This window comes from Phyllopteryx taeniolatus, chromosome 2, assembly GCF_024500385.1.
Source record: "Phyllopteryx taeniolatus isolate TA_2022b chromosome 2, UOR_Ptae_1.2, whole genome shotgun sequence".
Lineage (NCBI taxonomy): Eukaryota > Metazoa > Chordata > Actinopteri > Syngnathiformes > Syngnathidae > Phyllopteryx > Phyllopteryx taeniolatus.
In genome coordinates this window covers 20,861,779-20,875,404 of record NC_084503.1, presented here as the reverse complement: position 1 = coordinate 20,875,404, position 13,626 = coordinate 20,861,779, and the positions used below count along the sequence as shown (strand labels likewise).

The 13,626-nt window shown below is 43.4% G+C and overlaps 1 protein-coding gene across 14 annotated transcripts in view; it reads left to right on the top strand.

The window, feature by feature from the left end:
- abcc12 (ATP-binding cassette, sub-family C (CFTR/MRP), member 12) overlaps positions 1-13,626 on the top strand; it is a 69,330-nt gene that overhangs the window by 37,960 nt on the left and 17,744 nt on the right. For 13 of the 14 annotated variants that reach the window (XM_061765116.1, XM_061765091.1, XM_061765136.1 and 10 more), the window contains 8 exons: positions 136-208; positions 378-581; positions 5,765-5,899; positions 5,976-6,063; positions 7,019-7,069; positions 7,443-7,556; positions 7,691-7,794; positions 10,378-10,566. In XM_061765116.1, the coding sequence (XP_061621100.1) occupies positions 136-208; positions 378-581; positions 5,765-5,899; positions 5,976-6,063; positions 7,019-7,069; positions 7,443-7,556; positions 7,691-7,794; positions 10,378-10,566 (958 nt within the window). Of the gene's footprint in view, positions 1-135; positions 209-377; positions 582-5,764; positions 5,900-5,975; positions 6,064-7,018; positions 7,070-7,442; positions 7,557-7,690; positions 7,795-10,377; positions 10,567-13,626 lie in introns of those variants that run through there. The other variant, XM_061765162.1, reaches the window with a different exon arrangement.

The following is a 13,626-nucleotide window of genomic DNA, read 5'->3' as shown; positions in this document are numbered from 1 at the left end:
ACTGTACATAGACACATTTCCCATTTCATGACTACAAAGTAATATGTAATACATTGATACATGTTCTCCCTCTCGGTGTCTCTGGTTTGTTATTAGTCAGTTAAAATGTGTTCATGCGTGAGTTTCTTTGTGCAGATACGAAAGAGTTTTGGACGTGTGCAGCCTTTGGGCTGACATGAAGATACTCCCACAAGCCGATCACACAGAGGTATACTCTTTTTATATTGATTTCTATTTTAATTGGTTCCTGATGTTGATTTCCATCATTATTGTTGATTTCTATTGTTATTTGAATTCTATTGTTGCTTTCTATCGCTATTGTCGCTATTTCTGTGACTTTCCTTCAAGGGTCGAGTGCTTGTTATTGTCGTTATCAGATCGGTGAGCGTGGCCTCAACCTGTCGGGCGGCCAGAAGCAGAGGATCAGCCTGGCCCGGGCGGTTTACGCTGACAAGGACATCTTCCTGCTAGACGACCCTCTCTCGGCCGTGGACGCCCATGTCGGCAAGCACATCTTTGAAGAGTGCATCAAGCGTCAGCTGCGGGGAAAGTCCGTCATCCTGGTCACGCATCAGCTCCAGGTACCAGGACCCCAAAGTACAAAGTACTACTATTGCTACTACAGTCTTTGCAAGCGGTTCACCTATTGCCGCCCCCACCGCACCCACCTCCATTTTTTTGTAGAATATATCTACTCGTCTGTCTGCTACATAGTGGAAATTTGTTATTTATAGTGATGTTGTTGTTTTTTTATGCACTTTTACAGCTTTTTTTACACTAATATAAATAATACTCCGCAGGGCTAACATTATGTTACTAAGGTACATTAAAGACGGAAGTAATGGTCAGTAGAAGAAATGCAAAGACACTTAATATCAACAATAACAATAACGCCAGCCTCAAACAGGTAAACTTGTTGAGGTACCTGGGAGTAACAATGAATGAGGAAAGAAGCTCAGAAACAGCAGTAAGAGCAAGAGTGACAGCAGCATGGGTGAAATGGAAATAAGTGTCAAGTGTTATGGGAGAGAGGAAAATGCTATAAAAAACAGTAATACAGCTAAGAAGAATCAAGGGAGTGGCACTGAAGGACAAGGAGAGAAGTGAGCGCATCAGGACGGAGCTAGGGGTGAATGATATCAATGAGAAGGTGAAAGAGATCAGAATGAGGTGGTATCGACATGTAATGAGGATGGAGGATAATGACCCTGTCAGGGAGGTTATGAATCGGCACTTAGAAGGAAAAAGACCAAGAGGAATGCCAAAGAAGAGATGGAAAGAAAATGTACATCAGGATTCGCTCCACTTCAAAGGGAAGGCAGAGGATGTTCCTGGAGGTTAAAGACAGGAGCAGCTGACCCTGCAGTTTAGTGTGAAAACGCAGAGGAAAAGAAGACAAAGGCTAATATAAATACTCTACAGCAGGGGTCCCCAATACGTCGATAGCGATCTACTAGTCGATCGCAAAGGTAGTGTGGGTAGATCGCGTCATGCAGATGTACACAGACAGGCATGCGCAGGTGCACACAACGGCGCCTTCCTTGCAAGCTTGTGAGTTATCGTTTAATTTAGAAACTAAACTTAAGGGGTAAAAATGTGTGAGGGCGCTCGACCAAGTAAAAAGACGAAAACGTACCACTTCCATACGGAATGGGAGGAGGACTATTTTTTTACAATGTCATTTTCAAAGTCTGTTTGCCACATCTGCCTGTCCAACATCGCTATTCCGAAAAAAGGAAACGTGGAGCGGCATTTTCGGACTGTGCATAAAAACTATGACATTGACTTCCCACCGAAAAGCGAGCTGAAAAGGAGAAAGGTAAAGGAATTAAAATCCTAATTGTCCAGGCAGCAATCATTTTTCATGAAGCAAACTTCGAAAGCAAAGGCAGCCACCGAAGCTTCATTCCGGGTGAGCCACTTAATTGTTAAGAACAAGATCTCCTTCCAAGATGGAGAGATTGTGAAATAGGCATTCGTTGAAGCAGCGGACTCTTTGTTCCAAGACTTTAAAAACAAAGCGGAAATACTGTCCTCGATCAGAGCTCTCCAACTATCAAGAATGACAGTCACACGGCGCTGTGAAACCATAGCTGAGGATCTGTCCCAACAACTTTGGAAGGATATTGCAACCTGCGAGTGCTTCTCACTGAAGCTGGACGAGTCTACGGACGGGAGTGACACAGCGCAGTTTTGTGCATTTTTATTCGGATGGTGTTTTCTGATATGACTGCAAAAGAGGGGTTGTTAACGGTCTTAACCATGAAAGAACATACTCAAGGAGAGGACATATGTCAGTCTTGTAAAATCTTTATTGAGAAAACTCAGCTCCCAGTGTTCAAATTGGTGTCCATCACCACGGATGGAGCACCTGCGATGGTTGGCCGCTTGAATGGATTTATTGCAAAGTGCAGGGAGGACGGCGCTTTTCCGGACTTCCTTAATTACCAATGCATAATACACCAACAAGCACTATGCACAAAAAGGCTCAACATGAAGGAAATAATGGATTTAGCAACGAAGATCGCCTGTTCTATTCGCGCCACAGCTCTTTTCCGTGCACATCTGGATAACGCTGACAGTGACTACTCTGAGTTACCGTTGCACACTGATGTCAGATGTCTTAGTCGAGCGAAATTCCTGCAAAGATTTCGAGACCACTGTCCGGAGACTAAGGTTTTTCTCAGTGAAGCTAAACATGCAGAATATAGCCAATTAAATGATGACCAGTGGCTACTGGACTTGGCATTTTTAACTGATCTGACCAACATGCTGAATGAAATGAACCCTGAGTTGCAAGGTAAAGATAAAACTGTGATCAATATGATAAGCTCAATTAATGCTTTCAAACGAAAAATGCGACATTTCTCCTCAAAGCTCCAGCGCCATGGTTTGGCAAACTTCAAAAACCTTGTGTCGGAGTTGGAGACGCAAGGGAAATCATGTGTGCAGCTTGACAGTGTATGCTACACAGAACAGATTGATGGTCCACAGATTGTCAGAGTTTGACAAACGATTTCAAGACTTTGCATTACTCGAGCCAGTCGCTACGTTCATGTGCTACCCTTTTCAGGAAGATGCTTAGGTAGTTTCACTCGCATCAAAAATGGCAACACTCTTTGACCTAAATTCTACTGTAGTAGAGGAGGAGATTTTGACATTACAAGCCGATACTGAGCTGAAGTCCAAAGCTCATGGACAGTTCTGGTGCTTACTCACAGAGGAGAAGTACCCCAACATGAGGAAATGTGCAACTTGTTTGACTGCATTATTCGGCTCAACTTATTTATGCGAGTCAGCCTTTTCTCACATGAAGATCATCAAGTCCAAGTACCGTTCCACCATGACTGATGATCATTTGGAAGTGTGCTTGAGGCTAGCTGTCAGCAGTGACTGTCGGGATTATGCATCTCTGGCTGATTCCATTCAGTGCAAGTCATCAGAGTAAGGTAAGGACAAAAAAATTGTTGTGTTCAGCAATATGGGTTCACACAGTTATGCAAGGTGGTACACTACCATATATGGTTCATATAAAGAATTCACAATATATTTATAAATAAATGTATGTTTTGCAATTTTATAGTAGGTAGATCATTTTGACTTGGTCATTTTGTAGGTAGCTCGCATGTTAAAAAAAAGTGTGGGCACCCCTGCTCTACAGCATTGATTCTCAACTGTTGTCACCCTGGGACCTGCATTTTTGTATTATCGCTAAGTCACAACCCACTTTTGCAGAGGTTAGGAACATGTACTGTTCAAAATAGCCTTTTGAGAACATTAATATATTCCATCCAGCCATCCATCCATTTTCTACCGCTTATCCGAGGTCGGCAGGGGGCAGTAGCTTTAGCAGGGACACCCAGACTTCTCTCTCCCCAGCCACTTCATCCAGCTCTTCCAGGGGGATCCCGAGGCGTTCCCAGGCCAGCCGAAGGATGTAGTCTCTCCAGCGTGTCCTGGGTCGTCCCCCGGGGTCTCCTCCCGGTGGGATGTGCCTGGAACACCTCACCAGGGAGGCATCCGAATCAGATGCCCCAGCCACCTCATCTGGCTCATCTCGATGTGGAGGAGCAGCGGCTCTACTCTGAGATCCTCCCGGATGACCGAGCTTCTCACTCTATCTCTAAGGGAGAGCCCGGACAAAAATGGCTCAGTGACCTTACCACCGGTTGAAAATCACTGCTCTACAATATTTACAATAAAATTTAGGAATCTGGATTTTTAAAAAAGCAGTAAAAAGTGAATATAAAAATAATGAATATTTAAGCATTCTTGCTGGACTTTCGATCTATCTGTTAACCTTTGAGTGACTGGTTGTAGTATCACCCATTCTGGGGGTTTTTAGCCCTACGATATGCTTCGGGAAGGAAGGAGTCATGCAGCCGTTGTATTGGGAACACTTTATTTCTGGTTTCCTCTCAACGTAAAAACTGGCTTTGGAACGCCATACCTAAGTGATTACTGCCATTTTAGCTCACCTAGCTAGCTTACCTGCATCTGACAGATGAACGTAGACTTTGCTGATGTTTTGCCTGTTATCTTTGAGTTGCAAATCTTCCACGTTGCTCTTGTCTTGTCTTTGGAACTCCCTTTGTGATACTCACTCAATGAGGTAGGTAGGTTTTAGCCAAGCAACTCCTAAAATTGGCAACTCCAGTCTAACTCAAGTCCCCCGCCTCTATCAAAAAGTTTGTTCATTTGAATGAGGCGTTCGCAAATGACAACACCACACACAACAAAAATGTTTGGTATGCATATGCACGCCGATACACTTGAATAAATTGTACTTTTATCACTTTAACTGCGCATGCGCACCGCTTATGTGCACCCTTGACTGTAATATATATTTTTCTTGCTGGATTGGTTTTAGTGTGTTTAAAAGAGTGAAAAAATGTCAAAGTGGCCCTTGCATCCCTCGATTTTTCTGTATACGTTCCTTGAAGGAAAAAGTATCGACCGCCCTGCTCTAATTAAAAACTCTGATATAATTGTGAGATATCATTACATAACTCTGACATCCCTGCAAGAATAAAGTGGGTTTTGTTTGTTTTTTGTTTTTAGATCAAAACACATATTGTCAAAGGCATAAAGTTACACCTTACAAAAGGCGTAATTTGGGAGAATATAGTCCTATTTCTTAAAGAATAAATCTGTCTTTCCCAGAATAAAAGGTGGAATATTATGAGAACAACGAACGAAGTCGTATTTCTGAAATGCCCTTGTATATTTTAGCAAGATAATTCTTCCCTTGTTAAACTTTGACTTTAATAAAAATATTGTTACTTTATCTTGTACAATACAACTTTATTCTCGTAAGATTAAATCTTGCATCTTGTTAAGATTCCAATTTCTTTTTTTTTTTTGGTGTGAAACAATATGGCTTTATTCTCATATATGAGAGCTTTTTGTCTCTAAAGAACATGAATTTGTTATTGTAACATTTAAAAAAAAAAAATTAATTCCCATGGCATTTAGTTTTCCTGTAAGGTTTCCCTGGACCTGTCTTTGGCCATTCATAGCACACAGACGTTATCCATACTGTACAATATTTTCTATGCCTTTTATGCTTGCGACTTTTTTTGTGTTTAAAATCTGTGTTTCATAAGTTTCGCATGTATTTAAAGCAGTTGGGAGGGGTAAAATTAGTTTGTCTATATCGCAGATTTTCACTTATCGTGGGTGGGTCTGAATTTTGAAACGTATCCCATGTCATAAAAGGGGGTTCACTATATTACTCTTCTTGCTATTCTTACTACTACATCAGTATCTGGAGTTCTGTGACGACATTCTGGTACTGGAGGACGGCGAGGTCCTGGAGTCAGGGAACCACCAGGCGCTGATGAGGGCCAACGGACGCTATGCTCAGCTCATCAGCGGTTACCAAGCAGAACAGGCCAAAGTCAGACTGCCGTCCACTCAACTTCTGCTTTTTTTCATCCCTCACATAACTTTGAAGTGTTACTTGTTGTGCACAGACTAAGAAAGAAGCAGAGGAGGCTCAGCCCATGAAAGCGAAGGAGGCTGAGCTGAGAGAACCCCCAAACAGTGGCATAGTCAACCCAGGTTACTACGATTAATACTACTATTGCTACTGGTACTTGTACTTCTATATTACTTCTCCTAATGCTATCATTACTGAGAGAACACTAAGTTGATATTTCATTAGTAGAATTGCTCAACCTAATGTATGTCAGTTATGCTACTGCTACTACGATTGCTACTACTATTACTATTACTACAACTACGACAGCTATTTCTGTTACAACTGATACGACGACTTTAGGGAAACCGCGTTTTTTGTGGGGGATAGGGATCGCGGCCTGCTGCGAACAGCGAAAATCCACAAGTAATTGATGCAACCCTAAAATGGATTGTAATTGCTTATAGATGCTGCAAGATTTTTTTCTTTAGCCATAGTCTGACTAAATGAAGCACCTCTCCTCACTTCAACATAGTTCTTTGGTCAGAAGATTGCACCAAAGCAATATGTTTATATTAGACATGACTTTTAACTGCCCGGCTCAGCCCATGACCGGTGGTGACGCCTCCCCGGTCGTCCCACCGGGAGGAGACCCGGGGGACGACCCAGGACACGCTGCAGTGACCTGGGAAGAGCTGGATGAAGTGGCTGGGGAGAGGGAAGTCTGGGCTTCCCTGTTAAAGCTACTGCCCCCGCGACCCGACCTCGGATAAGCGGTAGAAAATGGATGGATGGATGGACTTTTAACTGAGTCAAAAAAAAATTATTTTTTTACCAATTAACAAGAAGATAAGTTCCCCTAAAAAAATCTGTGAAAGGCGAGTTTGTGAATGCCAGACCGCGAATATGTGGTTCACAGTACTTATATTACTACTACAACTACTACCATTACTATTACTCTGGAGACTACAATTATAGGGCTATTATTTACACTATACTATTACTAAACCTACTACTATAACTTTTGCAGTCTTATCGCAATTTCTTTTAGGCGTTTGACTTGTATTATGGACGTACTGACATCTGCTCTCCTCACAGCCTTCGACCTGACAGACGAAGACGAGGTGGAAGGCATAACCAGCCAAAAATGTGAGAAGAGACTCCTTTATTTTGTAGATTTTTTTGATCAAATTAGGTACTACTCAGAGATCCACATCCTGCCTGTGTGGAGTTTGCATGTTTTCCCTGTGCCTGCGTGGGTTTTCTCCGGGCACTCCGGTTTCCTCTCACATCCTAAAAACACGCATGGTAGGTTAATTGACGACTCTAAATTGCCCGTAGGTGTGAATGTGAGTGTGAATGGTTGTTTGTTTCTATGTGCCCTGCGATTGGCTGGCGACCAGTTCAGGGTGTACCCCGCCTCCCGCCCGAAGATAGCTGGGATAGGCTCCAGCACGCCCGCGACCCTAATGAGGATAAGCGGTTAAGGAAATGGATGGATATTTGAATATTTGTATTATAGTGTGTCAGAGAATTTCAACAGTGGAGGGGGCCAACCAACTGGTCAGCAAGGAGTCATCCACAGAGGGGCCTGTCTCCTGGAGGACTTACAGACAGTACTGCAAGGCAGCAGGAGGTCGGAAACACTCAAGCACATACACACACGCACGCACACACATACACACACACACACACACACACATTTTGGTAAAATTGCTCGTTTTATATGAATACTGTGTGTGCATGTATGTTTGCGGTCCATATCTTCAGGTTACATTATCATCTTCCTCAACTTCCTCAACGTGGTGCTGATGATTGGCTCCACGGCCTTCTGCAACTGGTGGCTCAGTTATTGGCTTGGCCAGGGCAGTGGGGTAAGAACACATACACTGAACACACATGCACGCACGCACAGACATTCGATAATACGGTTGCCCAAACGACTGCTGACTGTCAGGGTTGGGTTTTTGTGGTGTTGAAAGGCAAGACAAAACACGGGGGACCAAAGTGCAGAGAAGCAGGGAACCCAGGCAGGAGTTCAGGAATTACAAAAAATGATTTATTTACAAAAACAGGCCACCAAGGCACATAGAAAAATCTAACTAAACAAAGTCCCAAAACCAATAATCAAAGTACAAAGAAACATTTGAGTATCCCCAAAACAGGAAACAAGACATTACTAGTGACATGACTTACTAAAAGAACAAATGACATCAACAAACGACATTCGACAATGAACCAACAAGCACTGAAAGAAATTCAAACAAATTGACGAGACGAGTAACACTTGGACAAGACATGAGTGACTGGAGGGAGCTGATTGGTTAACACAAGGTAGAGGGTTGACACAGAACAGGTGAACACAATAACTAAATGAGCACATCAGAATCAGAATCATCTTTATTTGCCAAGTATGTCCAAAACACACAAGGAATTTGTCTCCGGTAGTTGGAGCCGCTCTAGTACAACAGACAGTCAATTTACAGAACACTTTGGAGACATAAAGACATTGACAAAAAACAATTGTGCAAAAAGATGCAGAGTCCTCTAGCACTTAGAGCAGTTCGAATGATATTGCAATAGTCCGGTGCAATTACCATTGTGCAAAGGGCGCTGAGACTTCAAGGAGTGTATACGGTTTAAAGTGACGAGTAGTGCGATAATCTGGGACAATGTTGGTTGTGCAAATGTTACAGATACTCCTCAATCAGTGTGCAAATGGAGCAGATGCTACTCTGGCATGAGTGGCCAGTATATGCAAATAGTGCAGCATGGCGAGACAACTACAGTGAGTGCACGAGTAATACATAATTGGCACCACAGAAATGTGACAACGAACTCAAGTCAAAAAATTGCCAGCTTGTTGTAATGGAATTTTAGGTTAGGTGTTTAAAAAGTTGATCGCAAGAGGGAAGAAGCTGTTGGAATGTCTACTAGTTCTAGTTTGCATTGATCGGTAGCGCCTACCTGAGGGAAGGAGCTGGAAGAGCTGGTGACCGGGGTGCGGTGTGTGTAAAAACACAAAAACAATACTAGAGAGCGCGTTACCGAGGCGACCACACTGGTAGGCGCCATCTTGGACATGACATGAACAACATGGGACACAGGAAAACATGAAACAAAACTAATTATAATCTAAACTAAAACACAGATCATGACACTGACTGAGGTATTAACTTGAAATTCCAATATAAAAACAACTCCAATTACCCCTCCTACTACAAATACTTGTACCACTATGACAACGATTATTACGACTACTATGCCAATTTCTACTCTGAGTATTGCTATTACAACCCCAATTCCAATGAAGTTGGGACATTGTGTTAAACATAAATAAAAACAGAATAAAATGATTTGCAAATCATGTTCAACTAATATTTAATTGAATACACTATAAAAACAAGATATTTAATGTTCAAACTGATAAACTTTCTTGTTTTTAGCAAATAATCATCAATTTAGAATTTTATGGCTGCAACACGTTCCAAAAAAGCTGGGACAGGTGGCAAAAAAGAGTGTAAGAGTTGAGGAATAAAAGGAGCTTCCCTGAATTCCTCAGTCATTCACAAGCAAAGATGGGGCGAGGTTCACCTCTTTGTGAACAAGTGCGTGAGAAAATAGTCAAACAGTTTAAGGACAATGTTCCTCAATGTATAATTGCAAGGAATTTGTGGATTTCATCATCTACGGTCCATAATATCATCAAAAGGTTCAGAGACTCTGGAGAAATCACTGCATGTAAGCGGCAAGGCTGAAAATCAACATTGAATGTCCGTGACCTTCGATCCCTCAGGCGGCACTGCATCAAAAACCAACATGTGTAAAGGATATCACCACATGGGCTCAGGAACACTTCAGAAAACCAATGTCAGTAAATACAGTTTGGCGCTACATCCATCCGTCCATCCATCCATTTTCTGAGCCGCTTCTCCGCACTAGGGTAGCGGACGTGCTGGAGCCTATCCCAGCTAACATCGGGCAGGTGCGGGGTACACCCTGAACTGGTTGCTAATGTTTGACTTTTAACTCATGATGTCCTTAGTGGCATCGACAAAACATCCTGGTGCAGTCATGTGACTCTGTGAGTCTGTGTATGTATGACATTTCAGACATGGTGGTTAGCATTCGAGGTAAATGTCACAGATTCAGCTCCTTTATAAAAGCTTGCTTTTGGTCAAGAAAGGTAACTACCCATTTTACAATGAAAATAGTTTTGTAACATGACATGTATTTACCTGTTGTGATCTGTTTTTGAAGAAATTCATATAAAACAACAAAATCGTTATGACATTATGTCACGTCAGCAGTGGTGGTTGGAGGGCGGGGCCAGGGCTAAGACTGGGCTTGCCCCCACCCCCACACACACAGAGCAGAAATTGACAAAAGACAAGACTAGACTAATAACTTAACTAATAATTACAAAGTCCCCTGTGCTAACATGCTGACGTTGCTAGGTCCAGTTGGCCAACGGGACCGCGTCAGAGCCGGGCGACATTTCCAAGAATCCGGAACTGCACTTCTACCAGCTGGTCTACGGCATGATGGTGGTGGTCATGGTGGCCCTGGCCATTGTCAAGTGCTTCTTCTACACCCATGTTACCTTGAATGCCGCCTGCCACTTCCATGACACCATGGTCAAGAAGGTACCCAGATCATCTTGGCATCAAATAAGATAAACATCTATACATTTTTTGACCCTACATTGTTGAATAATAATATCATGGTCTGTAAATTCAAGTACCTTGGACATCTTGTTACAAAATCAAATGACTGATGATGAAGACATGATTATTTATAGGCAGCCTCACATGTTGTATATACAAGCAAACGTGGTAGGATGCAAGGTAAGTCCGTGTACAGATGCTGTAAAGTTACCTTTGTTCAGAGCATACTGCATTCCACTCTATACGGCTCACTTGTGTTCAAATTACTCAAGTAAAACTTGGCTGGATAAAATTAAAGTACAGTTATACTGTATGTGGGGAATAAGGACTGAGCCCATCCGCGAATAGTAAAATAATATAATTGACGCCCACCTAAAAATTTTCAGAATTCCTTTTTTACTCCTTTTACAACATCCATCCATACATTTTCCGTATCGCTTATCCTCACTAGGCTTGCGGGCGGGCTGGCGCCTATCTCAGCTGAGGCTGGGCGAGAGGCAGGGTACATTCTGAACTGGTCGTCACCCAATTGCAGGGCACAGATAGACAAACAATCATTCACACTCACATGGACACCTATGGGCAATTTGGAGTCGTCCTATCAACCTACCATGCATGTTTTGGGGATGTGGGAGGAAAGCGGAGTACCCAGAGAAAACCCATGCAGGCACGGGGAGAACATGCAAACTCCACACAGGCGAGGCCGGATTTGAATCCTGGTCCTCAGAACTGTGACGCAGATGTGTTAACCAGTCGGCAACCGTGCCGCCATTTTACAACATTAATCTTAATAATATTAGGTTATAGATGATTTGATTTCAGCAGAGTAAAAAACATACACATGCTGTGTGACTTGTGCTAACAACCCAGGCTTAGCTCCTCTCCAACATACAAAGATGTTAAACAGTCAAATGGTGTCACAAGATAATTCATTGACACCTATTACTACTTTTCTATCATCCAGGGTTTTGCCCCTATCTTGTGGTATTTTAGCTTTCAAAATTATGCCAGAGAGCCGCGAATATGTGGATATTTCAGTGAATAACCCCCCCCCCCAAAAAAAAGATAATTGGTGAATTTGTAAATGGTGAACCAAGAACATGTTAGGGATAACTGTAGCATATCATGATGCTCTGAGATTATTACTGAATAGAACTAGATAGACTGGGACAAATGAAGTGTTTGTATTGTAAGTGTAAGAGTCCATACTTTATAGGTCGTTCTAAGAAATCTAAGGTATACATTCATCTGATTTTCTTACGCTTCTATCAGTGTATCAGAATCAGAATCTTTATTTGCCAAGTATGTCCAAAAAAAACACACAAGGAATTTGTCTCCAGTAGTTGTCTAGTAAGACAACAGACAGTCAATTGACAGAGAACACTTTTGAGACATAAAAACATTGACAAGCAAAACAGTCACTGAGCAATAAAGGGTTGCTATTTATCTGGTAATGCCGTTACATTTTTTTTTCTTTTTTTGACAATTGTGCAAAAAGATACAGTCCTCTAGCACTTTGAGCAGTTTGAATGACTAATATTGCAATAGTCCGGTGCAATGACCATTGTGCAAAGGGCGCCGAGACTTCAAGCGAGGAGTACGCTAGTCTGGGACAATGTTGATTGTGCAAATGTTGCAGATACTCCTCAGTCAGTGTGCAAATGGAGCAGATGCTACTCTGGCATGAGTGGCCAGTATTGGTCAACAACAGAAATGCAAATAGTGCAGCGTGGTGAGACTACTACAGTGAGTGCACGAATAATATATAATTGGCCCGACAGAAATGTGACAACAAACTCAAGACAAAAAGAAAAAAAAAAATTGCCAGGATGTTGCATTGGAATTGTACGTTAGGTGTTTAAGAAGTTGATTGCAAGAGGGAAGAAGCTGTTGGAATGTCTGCTTGTTCTAGTTTGCATTGATCGGTGGCGCCTACCTGAGGGAAGGAGCTGGAAGAGCCGTTGACCGGGATGTGGAGGGTCCGAGAGGGTTTTGCACGCTCTTGTCTTAGTTCTGGCAGCGTGCAAGTCCTCAAGGGTGGGTAGGGGGTACCCACAATCCTTTCAGCAGTTTTGATTGTCCGTTTCAGTCGGAGTTTGTCCTTTTTTGTAGCAGCACCAAACCAGACTGTGATGGAAGAACACAGGACTGATTCGATGACCGCTGTGTAGAACTGCCTCAGCAACTCCTGTGGCAGGCCGTGCTTTCTCAGAAGCCGCAGGAAGTACATCCTCTGCTGGGCCTTTTTGAGGACGGAGTTGATGTTGATCGCCCACTTCAGGTCCTGAGAGACTGTAATTCCCAGGAACTTGAAGGTCTCGACGGTTGACACAAGGCAGCTGGACAGCGTGAGGGGCAGCTGTGGCGAAGGATGCCTCCTGAAGTTCACGATCATCTCTACAGTCTTGAGCGTGTTCAGCTCCAGGTTGTGTCGGCCGCACCACAGCTCCAGCCGCTCCACTTCCTGTCGATATGCAGACTCGTCACCGTCCTTGATGAGGCCGATGACAGTGGTGTCATCTGCGAACTTCAGGAGTTTGACAGCCGGGTGTGTTGAGGTGGAGTCGTTCGTGTAGAGAGAGAAGAGCAGCGGAGAGAGGACACAACCTTGGGGCGCCCCAGTGCTGATGGATGAGGTGGCTTCCCCCAGCCTCACCTGCTGTGTCCTGTCCGTCAGGAAGCTGTAAATCCACTGGCAGATGGCAGGTGAGACGCTGAGCTGGAGAAGCTTGGAGGAAAGGAATTCAGGGATGATGGTGTTGAACGCTGAGCTGAAGTCCACGAACAGGATCCTCGCGTAGGTCCCTGCACTGTCGAGGTGTTCGAGGATGAAGTGCAGTCCCATGTTGACTGCATCATCCGCAGACCTGTTTGCTCGGTAGGCAAACGGCAGGGGGTCCAGCAGGGGGGCTGTGATGCCCTTGAGATGGTCCAGCATGAGACGTTCAAAGGACTTCATGACCACAGATGTCAAGGCGACAGGCCTGTAGGCATTTAAACCCGAGATTGCAGGTTTCTTGGGGACTGGAATGATGGTGG